Genomic DNA, 17,151 nt, shown 5'->3' on the forward strand with positions numbered 1-17,151 from the left:
CTGGTACCATGGGCTTAACCCGTCAGCTTCTGCTCTAGCTGACGGGTGAAGTTGTGACGTAAGCTAAACAAAGAAATACATGCTGACTGACCAAGACAAAACCGACGGTCTGAATTCCCAAGTCTAAACTGACGGAAGTTGGGAGCCCCTAGGCTATTGAACGGTGTGAAGCTGACACTAAGCTGAAGGGAAGTGCAGGCTGACGGTTTAAAAGCTGACGGCTCCACACAGACCATGACTTGGTCACCACGCATGGGTTTTAGGGAGATTGCTTGTATTCCACGCCCAGTATCAGAGTCCTATAAGGAAAGGATTCCGCAATCTACGCGCTTAAGGATTCCTATAAGGAAAAGACTTCTACTCCAAGGAAGAAAGGTCCACCCTTTACTACTATAAAAGCTCCAATACCCTCATAGGCCGAGGTACGCATAATTAACCCCTCTCTAGCACTCTAGAGTTGAAAGAAGTTCTAACTTGACCTTCGGAGGGTATTTGGCCGGCACCACACCGGTGCTCTCTGCGAGGTCCTTTTCTTTTTCACTGTGCAAGTGTTGTCTTTGAGCGTACACGCGTCGTGCAACTCACTGGTGGGATTTTCGGCATCATCACATATCATAAACACTGCCACTTCAACTACACACGAATCAGAAAAACTTACGAGTGAGTTATCTGCAGGAAGAGCCTATTCTTACAAAAACAACACACACCTGATCCAAATCATCATCAACTCACAGGGCACCAACCTTGGAATTTCCTATGGAAACTGAAAATTCCCTTTAAGTTAGTTATTATTTTCTTTGGAAACTGCTTTACAACTCCTTTCCAGTAAAGTAAGATTTATTGAATAAGTCCATTAGTGTAGTCTGTAGAACAACTTCTTTGTGCTTTCTGCGCAAAGAAAAGAGAAACAACTGAACATTTATTCCTCAAATGTGAATTTGCTAGGCTAGTGTGCTTTGGATCTCCATTTACTCCGAGAATAGACATATTATAGAGTTTTCAAAGCTTGGATTAATGGATTTGGCAATGGCTACAAAAAAGTCAGTTGCAAGAAAAAGAGTGGATGAATCATTTTATCAGGGTGATTTGCTTACTCAAGTCACTATGGAGACACAAAAATAAAATACACCCCCCAAAACTCATATACAACATCAATAAAATGCTAATAACTTGTTTAACTTATGCATCACAGCTTGGGATAATGTAAAACATGAACTACAGTGGCACCAGAGTCCATCATGGGAGTGGCAAACTCATAATATTGTGAAGTGATCAAGATCAAATAAAGGAAGATGGAGAGGATTTGCAGTGCAATGTCATGAACTTGTGTTAGTGTGGAATTGCTTTTCTCAGTGGATGTCAGAGTTAGTGCACAATAGCAAATACTATTTGACCACTCAAGCAGGTCATGAATAGGTTGATGAGCTTCAAACAATAATGACTTGTGATGACAATTATCAAGGAATTCTGTTTGTTGGGAAAAAGAAAAAAGAAACTACATTGAAAGAATGAGATGGCCTACAAGAATTTGATGCAACTAATGGAAATACTACATTTAATTATACTTTATACTGAGTTACTTTCAATGGTGTAATGAATATATATATTTTTTCTGTATTTTAAAAAAATGAATATATAAATAAAACTCATTTTAATTTCACATAAATTTGAATTTTAAATGTTGAATTGAGTAATGACGAAATTTTGATGTTATATTACTAAATTGTTCTATGAAATCCTAAAACTCCTCATCTTTTTACCTAAAAAATACCTAAGGGTATATGTTAGTAAATAATTTTAGAAAAATTTTTATAGAAAAATAAAAAAGTAATTAATTGATTTAACAGCTTATTCAATTTTCCATAAAAAAGTTTCCCATTATAGATAGTTGATGTATGCCATTAGTCCGACCCACATGAAAGGCATAATGATTTGGGCATTGTCTTGGAGAGAAACTTGGTGAAATAGACATGTCTGTGAAGATGTGGACTACTTGCATTTGGACAAAAAAACCCTATGAAGCTTCATTGTTCCTTGAGATTGGCTTTGGGCCTTTCTTATACAGCTTAGGTGGAGGGTGAAAAAGGCCTCGAGTCGTTAATAAGATACCACTTTGACAGAGCTAGAATTCTAACCTTGTGTCGAGACCTATAGGCCAAGGCACAATCTCAAGTAGACAGTTTCTATGGGCATAGGCTTTCCACTCGGCCCTGTTAGATCACTAAGGCTGACTTTTGTCACTGCTCGACGGGTGGGTCTTGCAGTCAAGCTCCCTTCTACCTTTGCACTTGAGGGCCAATCTCCATTTAGTTTGAGGAAACCTTTACACACCAGCATACATTAACCGAACCCATATAATATTATTGTACTTTTAAATGATTGTATAATTATTGTCCTTCAAAAGGATTGTATAATTAGTACCGTAATCATTAAATTTCTGTGGTGTAGGCTCCGTTTATGCTCTGTTGCAAGTTTGACTCTTTCCTTGTTCCCTTCAAAAAGACTTTTCTGGCTGAGATCATCGCTCAGCTCAGCTCTTGCTGAGATCATCCATGAACTATGGCGCTGGGTCCTGAATTTTCCAATTATGCTAGGATATGCCATGGGCCATGATTGACATTTCAGCACTTAAACCAGTTACCACTGTCTGCGTAGGGAAGAGAGAAAAATTAACATATAACTACTCCTTATTGCAACAAGAAATCGAATTGACTAAATTGACATTGTCTATCTTCAAGTTGGGTTTTTTCCTCTTTAAATAATAACCCCCAAGTGTTCTTCTATCCATTTATTGTGCAGCAAGAAAAAAATAATAATACGAACAGTCAAAGGAGTGGCTTAACCACTAAGTAACCATAGTGCTTAGTAGGCTCTTTAAAAGGGCATCAGACCCAGAAGGAAGAGCCAAGCATCTGAATCTCATTACAACTCTTGAAAGTGCAGCAACAAAAAGTTTCATCATAAATGGCTGAAGAAGTATTGGTGTTAGGTTCGTGGAGAAGCCCTTTCAGTCGTAGAGTAGAGATGGCTCTGAAACTGAAAGGAATCGAGTACAAATACATTGAAGAAGATTTAACTAACAAGAGCCCTTCCCTCCTCAAATACAACCCAGTTCACAAGAAGGTTCCCGTGCTTGTACACAACGGAAAGCCAGTGGTTGAGTCACTTGTTATTCTTGAATACATTGATGAGACCTGGAAAGACCATCCCATTTTGCCCAAAGATCCTTATGAGAGAGCCCATGCACGATTCTGGGCTAAGTTCATAGACGAAAAGGTAAATATTACTCTTTAGCTTCTTTAATTTGTAAAACTATAATGTCTGTAAACAAACTTAGTTGTCTTAACATTAAGGCTCCGCTTGGGAGTTCATAAGGGAATAGAATGGAATGGAATGAGATGATCATAAGGGAATGAAAATGAATAAAATAGAATGGAACCTATTTAAGTAAGGGAAAAGAATGGAAAAGAATAAAATGAAATGGAATTAAGTAACTTGGATTGGATGTTTTAAAATAAAGGAATGGAAATGAATGAAAATGAATGGAATGTAAGTAATTCTGTTTAGGAGTAACATGAAGAGAATTGAATGAAATCATTTTATGACAATATTACTATTAGACCCCTATTTTAAAATAAAGAGTTGAATATATAAGGGTATTTTGGGAGTTTTAGTAAAAAAAATCATTAAATCTAATTCCATTCTCTCCCATTCCTCCCAATTTCAAGGGGAATGAAAATTTGAGCTTTTAAGGGAATAGAGAGGAATGAGTGTTTCTTCCTACTCATTCCATTCCCTTCCACTTAAACTCCCAAACAAGGGAACGAACTTTCCATTTTCTCCATTAAAACTCCCAAACAAGGGAAAGGAAGAATATTCTAAAATTATTCTTTTTATTCCTTTCTATTCCATTCCATTCCTTCTTTCCTCCCAAACAGAGTCTAAGAAGGAGGTGCCCTTGTTTTATTATTTTTGTGTAAAATGAGACTTTTATGCTATATTTGGAAGTTTGGAGTGAGAGGAGAGTAGATGAGAGGTGAGCAAAGAAGAATGATTATTTTTCACGTTGTTTGGATGTTTTTAAAACTAAGTAAAGCAGGGGGAATAATTAACATTTTTATAGTTTGTAATTTTGTTAATATGGTAAGGATAAATTTGGTAATTTATTTGGTCAAACATTTTCATATTTTATTTTCCCTCAAAATCTCTCTAATTTGGGAGAATAGAGTATTTTCAATACATGAAATTTTTAATTTTTAATAGAAGGCATAGAAAAGGCCAGGATTAAACTCATAATAGCTTATTTTTATATTATGATAAATTACTAACCGTCCTTCGAGCTTAAACTTAAAAATGACAAATTTAATTATTTAATTATATTTTGATTATCTATTTGTGTTTTTTTTGTACAAACACTCTTTAGAGATGCACTTTACCATCAAAGAGAAACAGACTGCAAGTCACACTGAAATAAAATTTGAGTTTTCTGTGTCTCTCTTTTTTTTAGAGCTCGATTGCAGGATTTAAGGCTTGCTGCTGGGGTGAAGAGAAAGAGCGTGAGAAGGCTAAGGAAGAAGCATTTGAGAAACTACAATTTCTAGAAAATGAGCTCAAGGAAAAGAGGTTTTTTGGTGGAGAGAATATAGGACTGGTAGACATTACTGGTAACATCATAGGCTACTGGATTGGAGTTTTTGAAGAAGCTTCCGGGGTAAAGTTATTGACAAGAGAGAAATTTCCCAAACTCTGCAATTGGGCAGATGAGTTTGTGAGGGTGAGTGCCATCAAGGAAAATCTACCTCCTAGAGACAAACTAATTGCCACTTTACGACGTCGCTTGGGGGGCGCTAATGCTTCCAAATAGGTGAACTTTACACTCGCCAATCATGGTTGGTTCATATTACTGCATAATAATTGACTTTTAGGCCATCAGTGGGGTTCTTATGTACCTTGTAGTTTCATGTAATTTTCCTGTAATAGTCTATAAGTTAGTTTGCGCCCTGTACTTGTTACCCTGTTGCAGTGTTTCTATACGGTGTTCACTACTCTTGGATATCCTGTCAATTAAGAATTACTATGTAATGTAAAAGAAGTGCTATTAAACTAGTCTTCAACATGGCATTTGAATTTTTCCCTATCATTAAAATTTCATTAGTTGCAGACTTGCAGTGTAGTGTAGTATAGGGGTAGATATTTTCAGTTGACCGGAATATGAAATTTGAATTTATTCCTTTTGGTGTTAGGAGACCGTTCAAAGGTTGACAACCTGAGATGACTTGCACTTGGGAGTCTTGGATAAAGTTTCTCTCTTTTTCTCCTTCTTTTTATTTTTATTTTTTCATTTTTATTTTTGTTTTAGGGCTCAAGGATTCTCGTTATCTGGACTAGGCTATTTTCATATGTTTACATTTGTTTAAAAATTAAAATTAAAATACAACTGTACTTAAGAAAAATTTAAAAATTACAGTATATCCAACCAAAGCTGTAAAATAAATCAATAAATAGACCCCTAATACAAGAGATGATTAAATGGTTTTAATATCCTCATAGAGTCAGAGTACTATGGCCCCATAAAGAACTTGTAAATATGCATTCAAAATCGTACTCTAATTAACAAAGAAGCCACTATCAAGGGCTTTTAGTCGCATTACTCTATTCTTTTAAGGAGGATAATTTGGGTTCAAATCCTCTCCTCTACTTTTTGTAAGGATAAACAAATAAAAACAAAAAATCCACCAATGTCATTGCATCACCGATGCATAGCATCGATGGACATACAAGTAGGACACTAAAGAATGAGACAAAAAATTTTCAAATGGTATGTCCATATGCGTTCACATTTCACACAACTTTTCCTCAATTAGTTGTTCGAATCTAACCAATAAGCATTAATGAGTGATCAAGGGTCCCTTGGTGGGCAAAATCTGGAGGGGCCTAAAGAAGAAAATGTTAAAACTATTAGTAATTTTATTACACAATATATATATATATATATTTTAAAAATAATGTATTAGTGAATATTTGCATTCAATGGAATCTTCAAGCTGGACTCCTCCGCAATCAGGTTAATACAAGGTTAACTATGATGTTGCCATTTGGCCCAAAATTTCCCTAGCTATGGCAGTTTGAAGAAATGACAAAGGGGATATCATTTTTGCCTATTCCAAAGTGTTTCTTCCTTCAAACCCCTCATTAGGTGAACTAAATGCTTCTCGTTAAGCTATCTCTATGGAAATAGAACACAAGCTTAATTATGTCTTCTTTAAAGAAGATTCAGAGATGTTTTCTTTGGAGAATATATCAGATGTTTGTGATAATAGTCTCCTTTACTTGGCTCTCACTTTTGAGATTTTTCTTGCAAGATTTTATGATATTTGAACTGTTGGACATATATGTGTGAGTGAAATCTCACATTAAATAATAATAAAAAAAGTGAGAGGTTAATATAGCATAGTTGAACCCAAACTCATAAGCTTAAAATTTTGTGTGGGTGGTGTCCTTATATATATAATATATATATAACTAAAGTCTTTTACTTTTTGTTAACCTCTCTAGAACTTGCCACATCATTATCATTTTTTTTAAACAAAATTATTTAACTTTTTTTTACTTAATAATATCAACTTCAACCCAAGGAGCCTTCTCAAAAAAACAAAAAACAAAAAAAAAAAAACAAAAAAAAAACTTCAACCCGAGGAGGACTAATCTTTGACATCAATAGCCAAAGTCCAAACTTAACAAGGAGTGAAACTCTATCTCTCTAACAAGTTCAACTTAAACTCAAACTTAAACATTGATAATTTATCTTCAAATTTGTGAGGTTAATCATGAACACTATAAAAGCAATGCACCAATATATATATATATATATATTTTAAAAACTAAGTCTAAAATCAACGCAAAATCACAAAAAAAAAAAAAAAACTATTTCTGCCCATCCTCTCTCTTCTCTAATTTTTCCTCCTTCATCCTTACAAAATTTCTATGACTTATTTTGGACTGAACTGAAGAAGGGGACTATGTGCAGCAATCATCAAAGCAACATAACTTTTCTTTTTATCCCCAAAAAATTACAATATCACGCATCTGCAATCAGCTTTACCCATCTGTGACTCTATTCTTAGTTTCTTCCTCTCTCTGCATTCCAAGAGAACATGCATCACATGTGTGGTTAAAATTTCATGTTTTCATCAATTGAAGTGGTGGCTAGGTATGACTCCTCTTTCTTCTTTATTTCTTATTAAAATAATATATATACACAACATTGTAATATATATATAACTATTATCAAACTAGAAAAAAAGAAAAAGAAAAAAAGAAATATAACATGATTTTTTGGGCTAAGCAAAAAAATTGATCATTATTTTTTTAAAAAAGTAATTGATTATTTGATTAGATTTTTCATATATTGAGATTTTTCTACTTTCTAGCAAATATTTAATTTATTATTTATTTTTTTATTAATGAATAATTTTTTATCCCCTTCTCTGTCACCCCAATATTTTCTTCTCCTCTACTTTGTTTTTAAAAAAAAATTTATTTTATGGTTTTTCATACATTTTTTAAAAACTGATTTGCGTGCATGAACCACCAAACTCTACATTTGTGATGTATATGATTTTTTTTTTCATTGTTTAAAGTTTAGACCTGGTAAAATTTTTTCATCATTTAAAGTTTAATTTAAACCCATTAAAATTTAAAACTTATTGCTTTATGGGTTCATATACTTTTTTCTTTTTCTTATATTTCTCTTTTGAATAGTCATATATTTTTTGAATTGTTTCAATAACTTGTTCTTTAATTATATATCTTTTTTGGCATTTTGAAAGTTTTAATATCTAAATTTGTGTTAGTTTTTACAATATTTGAACATGTTTAGCAGATTTTAATGACTATACCATGGATTATTCTTTTGAAGGTAATCGATTTTTCTTTTATATCTCTCTATTTTATAATCATATACATTTTGTTTTATTTCAAAAATTTATAGGAAGTAAATCTTATAATTCTTTAATATTTTTTGGCCTTTCAAAAGTTTTAACATCTGAATTATTCTTTTTATGGTAATACATCTTTTTCTTATATATCTCTGTTGTGTAGTCACACACACACACCCACACACACACACACACATATATATTATCTATAATTTGTAAGCTCTGAATCTTTTGATTCTTTTCAATAGTTATAGTCATGGATTATTCTTTTGAATGTAACTCATCTTTCTCTTATATTTCTCTATTGTTTAGTCATATATATATATATATATATTTTTTTTGTTTTGTTTCAATAATTTCTAAGCAGTGAATCATCTGATTCTTTAATATTTTTTGGTCTTTTAGAATTTTTAATATCTGAAATTTCATCCTTGAAAATAACAAAATCCATGCAAACATTAAAATCAAAGTTAATGTTATATAACATTAAAAATTTACAAATTAGAATAATATTTGTGAATATGGATTTACTTTATGTGAGTAAAACTTAGGATTTTTTTTTTTCTCTTAATGTTTAAATGTGCATTTTTATATGGTATTCCTGAGTAGTTAGTGTAAATCTGTGCAATATATTAAAATCTCTATGTTATTTTACAAATTTTTTGTAAGCCATTGCACGTTCAAGCAATGACTTCTTTATCAAATTGTAACACAAATTGAAGTTATACAAGAGCAAATCATGTAATGGTATAGTTTCTTAATCAATTTAGGATTTTATAAAAAAATTTTAGTCTACCGCACAAATAGGTAGGTTCCCGTGCATAGCATGGGTTAGCAACTAGTATGTTATAATAACTATATAACTAGCAGATGTTTGGCGTGATGCGCAATAATGAAGAAAAAGGAAATTGTAATACAATATATCCATAAGTAATCATAATCAATATACCCTAAAAATTCCACTTGATTCTTACATTTGACATTTTCAATATAAAAATTCTTATTAATTCTTTTTCTTTTTCTTTTTTTAAGGTGTATTTATTTTATTTTTAAAAAGAAAACATGTGAACTCTTGAAGGCTAAACATTTAAGATTTAAGGTTTATAATTTTTAATTTGAAAAACTATATATACATGTCAAGAGATAAAAAATATAACAACAATAGAATAGAGAGATATAAAATTATACTGTTTCACATCACAAGTTTAATTTTACATATAACTGAGTACCTCAATTACTTACAAAGATTAAAAATATAAACATAACTAGAGCACAGTTAAACACCATTTTGACAAAGATTTAAAACATTGTTTCTCTACCAACAAAGACAAGGAAGAACAAGAGTAAAACTAAATAAAGAGAAAAAGACAAGAAATTACGTGGAAAACCCATGACAAAGGGTGAAAAACCATGGTGAGGAGCAAGGATTTGGTGTCCTTACACTTGCAAGAATATTGCATTCCTTTTCAATGAGACCGATAATACATTTTTTATTCTCTATTTAGTGTCAGCTTTTGTCATTTCTTCTTATCCTTTTCTACCTTACTCCTCGTACATTTGCTGATAACTAGAATGTCTAGTGTACATTTCTTTTTATAGTACATGGAAGAACACCTGGCGTACAAGGGCAGGTGGCAACACTCTATTAGTTTTTGCAAATCCTAGAGGACAGCTAATCAATAGTACACATTTGTCCGCTGGAAGAGAGAAAAAAGCTCGGCTGCTTGGAGGAGGTACGTGGGCAACGACAGCACGGACGGATCCAGATCCTCTCCATTTTCCTTTGAAATGGAGAGGGTTCAGTTCATAGTAGGGATTTTTTTAAAAATCATTCACGCTCAAAAACGTGTCACGTCATAACTTAACCCACTTAACCCAAACCACACTTAACTACACTTAAACTAGAGGCACTTTTAACTCAACCGGATCCTTCAGCTACCCAAAAAAACAAAAAAACTCCCTCTTTCTTCGGATCTTTCTCTACCCAAAATTCAATTCAAAAACTCTGTCACACCATTGCTCAATCTCCATGGCTACAGCTAGCAGCCACTGCGTCCCACACCTCCACTACTGGCAGAGTTCCGGTACGTTCCTGTCTCTCTCCTTCAGTCGCTGGAGGTGCTATCGTCGGTGCCACCACCACTGGTGGCCGCTGGGTCCTCCTCTCTTTCTCTTTATTGTCTTTTCTCTTTTATATTTCTTTTTGTTTCTCTTTTTATTTGCCTTTTAGAAGTGACTGAATCCCTTAGAGTTTTGTTTAGTAACTGGGTTTCCTTTTGAGTATAAAGCTTGATGATCTGCTTTGGGTTTGAAAAATTGCTGCTTTTGGGTACAGCCGAATGTGTTTGTGAGATTAGAATTCTTGATTTGCTATATGATAGACTGAGATGTCTATCATATCCCATAAGAATTTTTACAAAATTTTGTCAACATGTAAAATACATATTATGGATGTATGAATTTACTTAATATAAATTAAATAGTCATTTCCTATTTTACTTTTAATTTTTAAATTTAAGGCATTTATTCTGCAAAAAACTGTTTTGTCAATTAGGTATTTATTTTGTCCAACATTGACATGCGTCTGATTATTGAAATACTTTAAAACTTTAATTTTTCTTATGTTGACATGTATTTTGTTAAACAGGACTGGTTTGAGCAAATATCGGGAGTGGGTGATTGAGGCTAAGCATGTGATACTGAGTACTCTCTAAATTTTGAGCTTAATGTGCTGCATCCATATGCTCGTCTTACATCCATTCTTAACAAATTTGGTCTTTCAAAAACTGTTTTGGTCAATCTGGCTTTAAACTGCTTTTTGTGCTTTGTTTTTATGGTAAATTTTGTCTTTGCAAAGACAAGTTTTTCAAACATATCTTTGTCCTTTCCCTTTGATACTATTGTGTGTCTTTACCTTTCTGCTATTCTACTGCGCTTAAATTATAAATTTATTTATATTTTCTATTGGAGTGAAATTGCAATTTCGTTTATTGTGAAACTTAGGTGAGTGGTTTTCATACAAATCTTTGTAGAGTCTATGAAAGCTGAACTGTGGGATTAATCAGAATCTTCATACAAGATGGAGTGAATGGATTGAGCCTCAATTTCCCTGCTCTTGCAGTGTCTAAAGCTCCCACACAAAGGTTAAGAAGGTACAAAGGTTGAATAATGATAGATTAGATATAAATTTTTGCTTCTCCTTAATGCAAAATACATTTGTCATTGTCTGATTGCCCCATTAAATTTGGGCTATGCAACTATTATATTTTGTCATTGATTACAAAGAAATTAAAAGTATCTCTTCAACATTCAGACTATATAATCTGCTTTGTATTTCACAGTTTCACTTTTAATTTTGGTCCTTTAGCTGAGTTCTTAATATGGAAGTTCCTAAGCTAAACCCTCAACAAATTTACATATTTAGTAGTGATAGTGATCTTATAGCTTCAACTGTGCCTGCTGTTAGTTTGAAATTTTGATATATGTTTATCAGTTTATCATTGAAATCACTCTTTGTTATTTTGTTCGGTTAAATGGCATGATTAAATGGATGCTATACCCAATATGGGAAGTTGCTGCCGTTGATGAATGGTTAACGGTCCTTATGAGCTAATTGTTCTACCATCAAGAGCGAGAAAAGGCAACTGCTGGAGGTGGAGGGGGATTAGTGCTAAATTTTAGATTGTTTTTTGTTATTGTAGACCACATGTTCTCACTCTTGTATAAGTTCTTTACACAAGTTCTACCATTCAGGTGAAATCATGAAGAAAAATATATGTTTTGGATATATGTAGAAACTTTGTTAAAGTACTGTGTGTGCTGTGCTTAGTAGTGTGTGGGTGGTGCCTAGTAGTGTGATGAGGTGTGTCTGTGTTGGTGATAAAGGGTGCATGTACTTGGCTATATTGAGGCATGTGCAGTGCAGGTGCATGATGTGAAGCTTAGTAAGTGATCAGATAGTGAGAGTTAGTTAGCAGTTATTAGTGGTAGTTACATTTGGTATTACTGAGATTGTAATTGTATATAACCCCCAATTTTGGGATGATAATAAATAAGTTTGGAATCAGTTCAGTTACTCTCCTTTCTCTATCTTTCTTGTTCTTACTTTGTTGGAGGTGATTACCCTGGAAGTAACCAACATCTCATTCTTTCCATTCTCCAATTCTTGCCATTACTTTCTTCAACAGCCAAGCTCTTAACAAACTTCAACACTTTACCTTTAGTAGCCACTTGTATGATTCAAAAATTGTTTTGGATGGAAGTATTTTGCTTAGGCATAATCTTATTCAATACACTTTGGCTTCAACTTGCATCCTTGTAGAATTTGTGAACGTAATTTTTAGGTTCCATGAATGTGCATATTTTTAGGTTCTTTTTGAGTGAGATAATAGACTTGTAATCAAAGTGTACATTTTAATAAAACTTTGTTTATTTTTGGATCAAACTCTTCCATCAATTTGTGACCATAAAGGCATCATCAAAATTGTTCAATTTGAAGCATTACAAGAAATTAGAAATAAAAGGCACACAATCAATTACATTTTATTACATTCTCAAACCAATATCAATAAGAGAATAACTATATTTTATTACATTCTTCTTGGTTTGTACTCTAAATCTATGTAAAAGTTTTTGTAAATAAACATGAAAACTAAGTGTCAAAACTAAAGAACACATTCAGTGTTTCATTATACTGAAAATTAGCCTATTGACAGCAAGATACATGGCTTCAATGCTTCATGGAATGCTTCAAAACATTTTTCTGGCAAGATACATTGAACTTCATTGCAGCAGAGGATAATATTTTATCATGCTAATAAGAAAACAAGCGACATAGTTATTAGTTATTACTCCATATAACTTTTTTCGACAATAAAGCAAGAGCAGGGAAATTGAGGCTCAATCCATTCACTCCATCTTGTATGAAGATTCTGATTAATTCCACAGTTCAGCTTTCATAGACTCTACAAAGATTTGTATGAAAACCACTCACCTAAGTTTCACAATAAACGAAATTGCAATTTCACTCCAACAGAAAATATAAATAAATTTATAATTTAATGGCAGTAGAATAGCAGAAAGGTAAAGACACACAGTAGTATCAAAGGGAAAGGACAAAGATATGTTTGAAAAACTTGACTTTGCAGAGACAAAATTTACCATAAAAACAAAGCACAAAAAGCAATTTAAAGCCAGATTGATCAAAACAGTTTTTGAAAGACCAAATTTGTTAAGAATGGATGTAAGACGAGCATATGGATGCAGCACATTAAGCTCAGAATTTAGAGAGTACTCAGTATCACATGCTCAGCCTCAATCACCCACTCCCGATATTTGCTCAAATCAGTCCTGTTTAACAAAATACATGTCAACATAACAAAAATTAAAGTTTTAAAGTATTTCAATAATCAAAAACCATTTTAGACGCATGTCAATGTTGGACAAAATAAATACCTAATTGACAAAACAGTTTTCTGCAGAATAAATGCCTTAAATTTAAAAATTAAAAGTAAAATAGGAAATGACTATTTAATTTATGTTAAGTAAATTCATACATCCATAATATGTGTTTTACATGTTGACAAAATTTTGTAAAAATTCTTATGGGATATGGTAGACATCTCAGTCTATCATATAGCAAATCAAGAATTCTAAGCTCACAAACACATTCGGCTGTACCCAAAAGCCCCAATTTTTCAAACCCAAAGCAGATCATCAAGCTTTATACTCAAAAGGAAACCCAGTCACTAAACAAAACTCTAAGGGATTCAGTCACTTCTAAAAGGCAAATAAAAAGAGAAACAAAAAGAAATATAAAAGAGAAAAGACAATAAAGAGAAAGAGAGGAGGACCCGACGGCCACCAGTGGTGGTGGCACCAACGATAGCACCTCCAGCGGCCGAAGGAGAGAGACAGGAACGTACCGGAACTCTGCCAGTAGTAGAGGTGTGGGACGTAGTGGTTGCTAGCTGTAGCCATGGAGATTGAGCAATGGTGTGAGAGAGTTTTTGAATTGAATTTTGGGTAGAGAAAGATCTGAAGAAAGTGGGAGTTTTTTGTTTTTTTGGGTAGCTGAAGGATCTGGTTGAGTTAAAGTGCCTCTAGTTTAAGTGTAGTTAAGTGTGGTTTGGCTTAAGTGGGTTAAGTTATGACGTGACACGTTTTTGAGCGTGAACGATTTTTAAAAAAATCCCTACCGTGAACTGGATCCTCTCCATTTCAAAGGGAAATAGAGAGGATTCGGATCCAGGACAACACATGTCGTGGTTGTAGGAAGATACAATGGAAAGCCTTTAGCTGAGTCACTTGTTATTCTAGAATACATTGATGAGACTTGGAAAGACCATCCCATCTTGCCCAAAGATCCTTATGAGAGAGCCAATGCATGATTCTGGGTCGAGTTCATAGACGAGAAGGTAAATATCATTTACTATTAACCTACTCTAAATTATAAATTTGTCATGTCCTAAACAAATTATAGTTAAAATTTTATTTATTGGATTTAGTAATGTAAAAAATTATCTTTTAAATTTTAAATGATTATAGTATTGGATATATTTTAAATTTATAATTTTTCTTTTATAAGATATTGTACTAATATTTAATTTAAACTACTATTGTTAGGGTCATATTTTATTGTAATTAACTAATTTTTTGACAAAATGCACTTTACTTGTAATTGGAAAGATCTAAGATGGGTTTAGTACTTCAAGAAACATGTTGTTCAAGTCAATTATTAAAGACATGAAGATTAGTCTAAGAAATAAGTGAAGAAAAATTGTTCATTAAATCTCGACAGATAACTTAACAGATGCCTGCTATTGAGACTTAATGTGAAGCTCGATAGATAGCTTGACAGCAGCTCGATCTATTGAGATTTATGATTTTAGAATTTTCAGATCTTAAATTCGGCCTAATCTTATATATTTGTTTGAGGTTTCTTTTCTCACAACCCTAGATATATATAAGACTTATTTCAAAGGCCGTCACACATGGATACAGAGATCAAGAGACTTATATTCTCTGTGTGAAGCTACTGCATTTGTATGTCATAGAGTTTTGTAATTGAATGCTTCCATATTTTTATTGTTGATGAAGTGAAGAACTTTGCAGCCAATAACATTTGTTCAACTTACTGGAGTTAGTCACATACTTGGGATCCATACAAAGTGTTAGTCACAAATAGGAGGTTTGTGCATCAAGGGAAAGAAGGCTATTATAAGATCAAGTCTAATTAGGTATTGGAGTGAAGGTTCAACCTTAGGTTGGTATTTCGGGATAGGCCAAGGGTAGCTGGTAAGATTCCTTATACTTATAACCGCTTGATTGTTGATTAGTGGATTTTTGGAAGTGGCGACCTTAAAATCACCCGGTGGAGTTTTTGCCTTTCGAGGTTTTCCCCATTTGTCAACAAATCATTGTGTTAAATTTATTTTCCGCTGCATTTAAATTTTTTTTTTTTTTGATTTGTTTGTGCCTCCACAATTTGCATGAAATTGAACCTAATTAATTAACTTGGGTAATTGAATTAATTAACCGGGGTCATGTTGGGGAGATAAACACCTTGGAGAGCTTCCTTGAGTAATTAATATAATATATAGAAACACATTTTAACCCAAAAGGTCTAAACCCAATGGGTATGTGCTCAATTATGTTATATTAACCACTCATTCTTCTCATCTTTATTCAATGTAGAACTTTACTCACACGTGTAACCCAACAGGTCAAGCTATCTTAACCTGATAACTATGATATTGATCAATTCTGAAATGAAAATAGTCCTTCCTCCAATCAAATAGCAGTTTTTCAAGTGGTTTATAAATTATGATTCTAGTTTCTGTTGTTTTTATTTTTGGTAATCTTAGTGAGTTTCACAACCTCGGTTGTCAGTGGTAGTAAATTTCCAGTTAAAATTGTGTATGTTAAAGATAAATCATTCAAAAGCACGTACCCTGCGTGCATTGCAGCCAAAGATTCCATAAACTGTGTCCGCGAGCTTGTTTTTTATTTTGTTTTTATTTTTTAATTTTATATACAGTCGTTAGAGAATAGAGATATAAATTATCAATTAAGAGAAAAAGAGAAAAACTGTAACTCGCACTAAAATTTGAGTTTTCTCTGTTTTCCTTTAATAGTGCTTGCCTGCAAGATGGAAATCTTGCTCCTGTGAAGTGAAAGAGCGTGAGAAAGCTGTGGAAGAAGCGTCTGAGCTTCTACAATTTCTAGAAAATGAGCTCAAGGAACGGAGGTATTTTGGTGGAGACTATAGGACTGCTGGACATTGCTGCTAACATCATAGGCTACTGGGTTGGAATTTTTGAAGAAGGTTCTGGGGTAGAGTTGTTGACAAAGGAGAAATTTCCCAAACTTTGCAATTGGGCTAATGAGTTTGTGGGCGTCAGTGCCATCAAGGAAAATCTACCTCCTAGAGACAAACTAATTGCCTTTTTGCGAAATCACTTTGGGCTTGGTAATGCTTCCAAATAGGTGAACGGACACTCACCACTTACAGTTGGTGCATATTACTGCGTAATAATTGACTGCATTGTCATCAATCGGGTTCTTATGTACTTTGTAATTCCATGTGATTCATCTGTAATAGTTTATGAATTTGTTTGAGCCTTGTACTTGCTTATCCTGTTGCAGTTTTTCTATAAAGTGTTCTCCACTCTTGGTTATCCTGTCAAATAAAAATTTTGTAAGCTGACATTCTTCACATACATCTAAAAGATATCAAAATGACCACCGCGCATCTTTGGTGTGATAATTATTCTACAAGTATAAGTGCTTGTGCGGTGTGGGAGGTAAGAGCCGAGATTTAAGTCTCTAAGAGGGAGCTTCACACACATATAAACTTAAATTAGGTTTGAAAAGAATTTCTATCTTGTATAAAAAAAAAAATCAAAATGAAAAGAGATGACAATGGTAATAAGAGTGTGAACAAAGGATAATGAGCAATAGAGACAGACATCTTCTCATTGTCAATATCTAATTCGGTAATTCCTAAGTTAAACATTTGGCTTCAAGACGAGCCTTGTAACACTAAAAAGATATATCTTTGCAAGTTTAGGTCTTGTATACTCACTTTAATAATATGACTCCCTTGAGGCAAATCACCTAGTCCAATGTCTGAGTTTTGGCATGTGTATCCAATTGTTCATTCATTAGAGCATTAGTATTGGTGGTGCTAAACAGCTAAATTGCTATTTTTAGC

General features: G+C 33.2%; 1 protein-coding gene, 2 long non-coding RNA genes and 1 pseudogene across 5 annotated transcripts; 3 read left to right on the forward strand and 1 right to left on the reverse strand.

Annotated features, from left to right (window-relative positions):
* Nucleotides 1–2,790: 2,790 nt before the first annotated feature.
* Nucleotides 2,791–5,106, forward strand: LOC111995998 (glutathione S-transferase U8). The gene is made up of 2 exons (XM_024027942.2): nucleotides 2,791–3,276; nucleotides 4,508–5,106. The coding sequence occupies exons 1-2, from the start codon at nucleotides 2,965–2,967 to the stop codon at nucleotides 4,862–4,864; spliced, it is 669 nt and encodes a 222-aa protein (XP_023883710.1). The 5' UTR covers nucleotides 2,791–2,964; the 3' UTR covers nucleotides 4,865–5,106.
* A 4,607-nt stretch (nucleotides 5,107–9,713) lies between these two features.
* Nucleotides 9,714–11,532, forward strand: LOC136065837 (uncharacterized). Of its 3 annotated transcripts, XR_010627457.1 has the most exons (4): nucleotides 9,714–10,021; nucleotides 10,585–10,773; nucleotides 10,941–11,089; nucleotides 11,510–11,532. It is a non-coding gene; the product is annotated as an uncharacterized LOC136065837 (long non-coding RNA). The 3 variants fall into 3 exon arrangements; XR_010627458.1 differs by having other exon boundaries at nucleotides 9,717–10,021; nucleotides 10,970–11,526; XR_010627456.1 differs by having other exon boundaries at nucleotides 9,719–10,021; nucleotides 10,941–11,526.
* Nucleotides 11,533–12,459: 927 nt separating this feature from the next.
* LOC111995999 (uncharacterized) lies at nucleotides 12,460–14,191 on the reverse strand. The gene is made up of 3 exons (XR_010627455.1): nucleotides 13,862–14,191; nucleotides 13,231–13,286; nucleotides 12,460–12,930 (listed from the first exon to the last, which is right to left on the reverse strand). It is a non-coding gene; the product is annotated as an uncharacterized LOC111995999 (long non-coding RNA).
* A 21-nt stretch (nucleotides 14,192–14,212) lies between these two features.
* LOC111995990 (glutathione S-transferase U8-like) lies at nucleotides 14,213–16,586 on the forward strand (annotated as a pseudogene).
* Nucleotides 16,587–17,151: the final 565 nt, after the last annotated feature.

This window comes from Quercus suber, unplaced genomic scaffold (genome assembly GCF_002906115.3).
Source record: "Quercus suber isolate HL8 unplaced genomic scaffold, Cork oak 2.0 scaffold_1209, whole genome shotgun sequence".
Lineage (NCBI taxonomy): Eukaryota > Viridiplantae > Streptophyta > Magnoliopsida > Fagales > Fagaceae > Quercus > Quercus suber.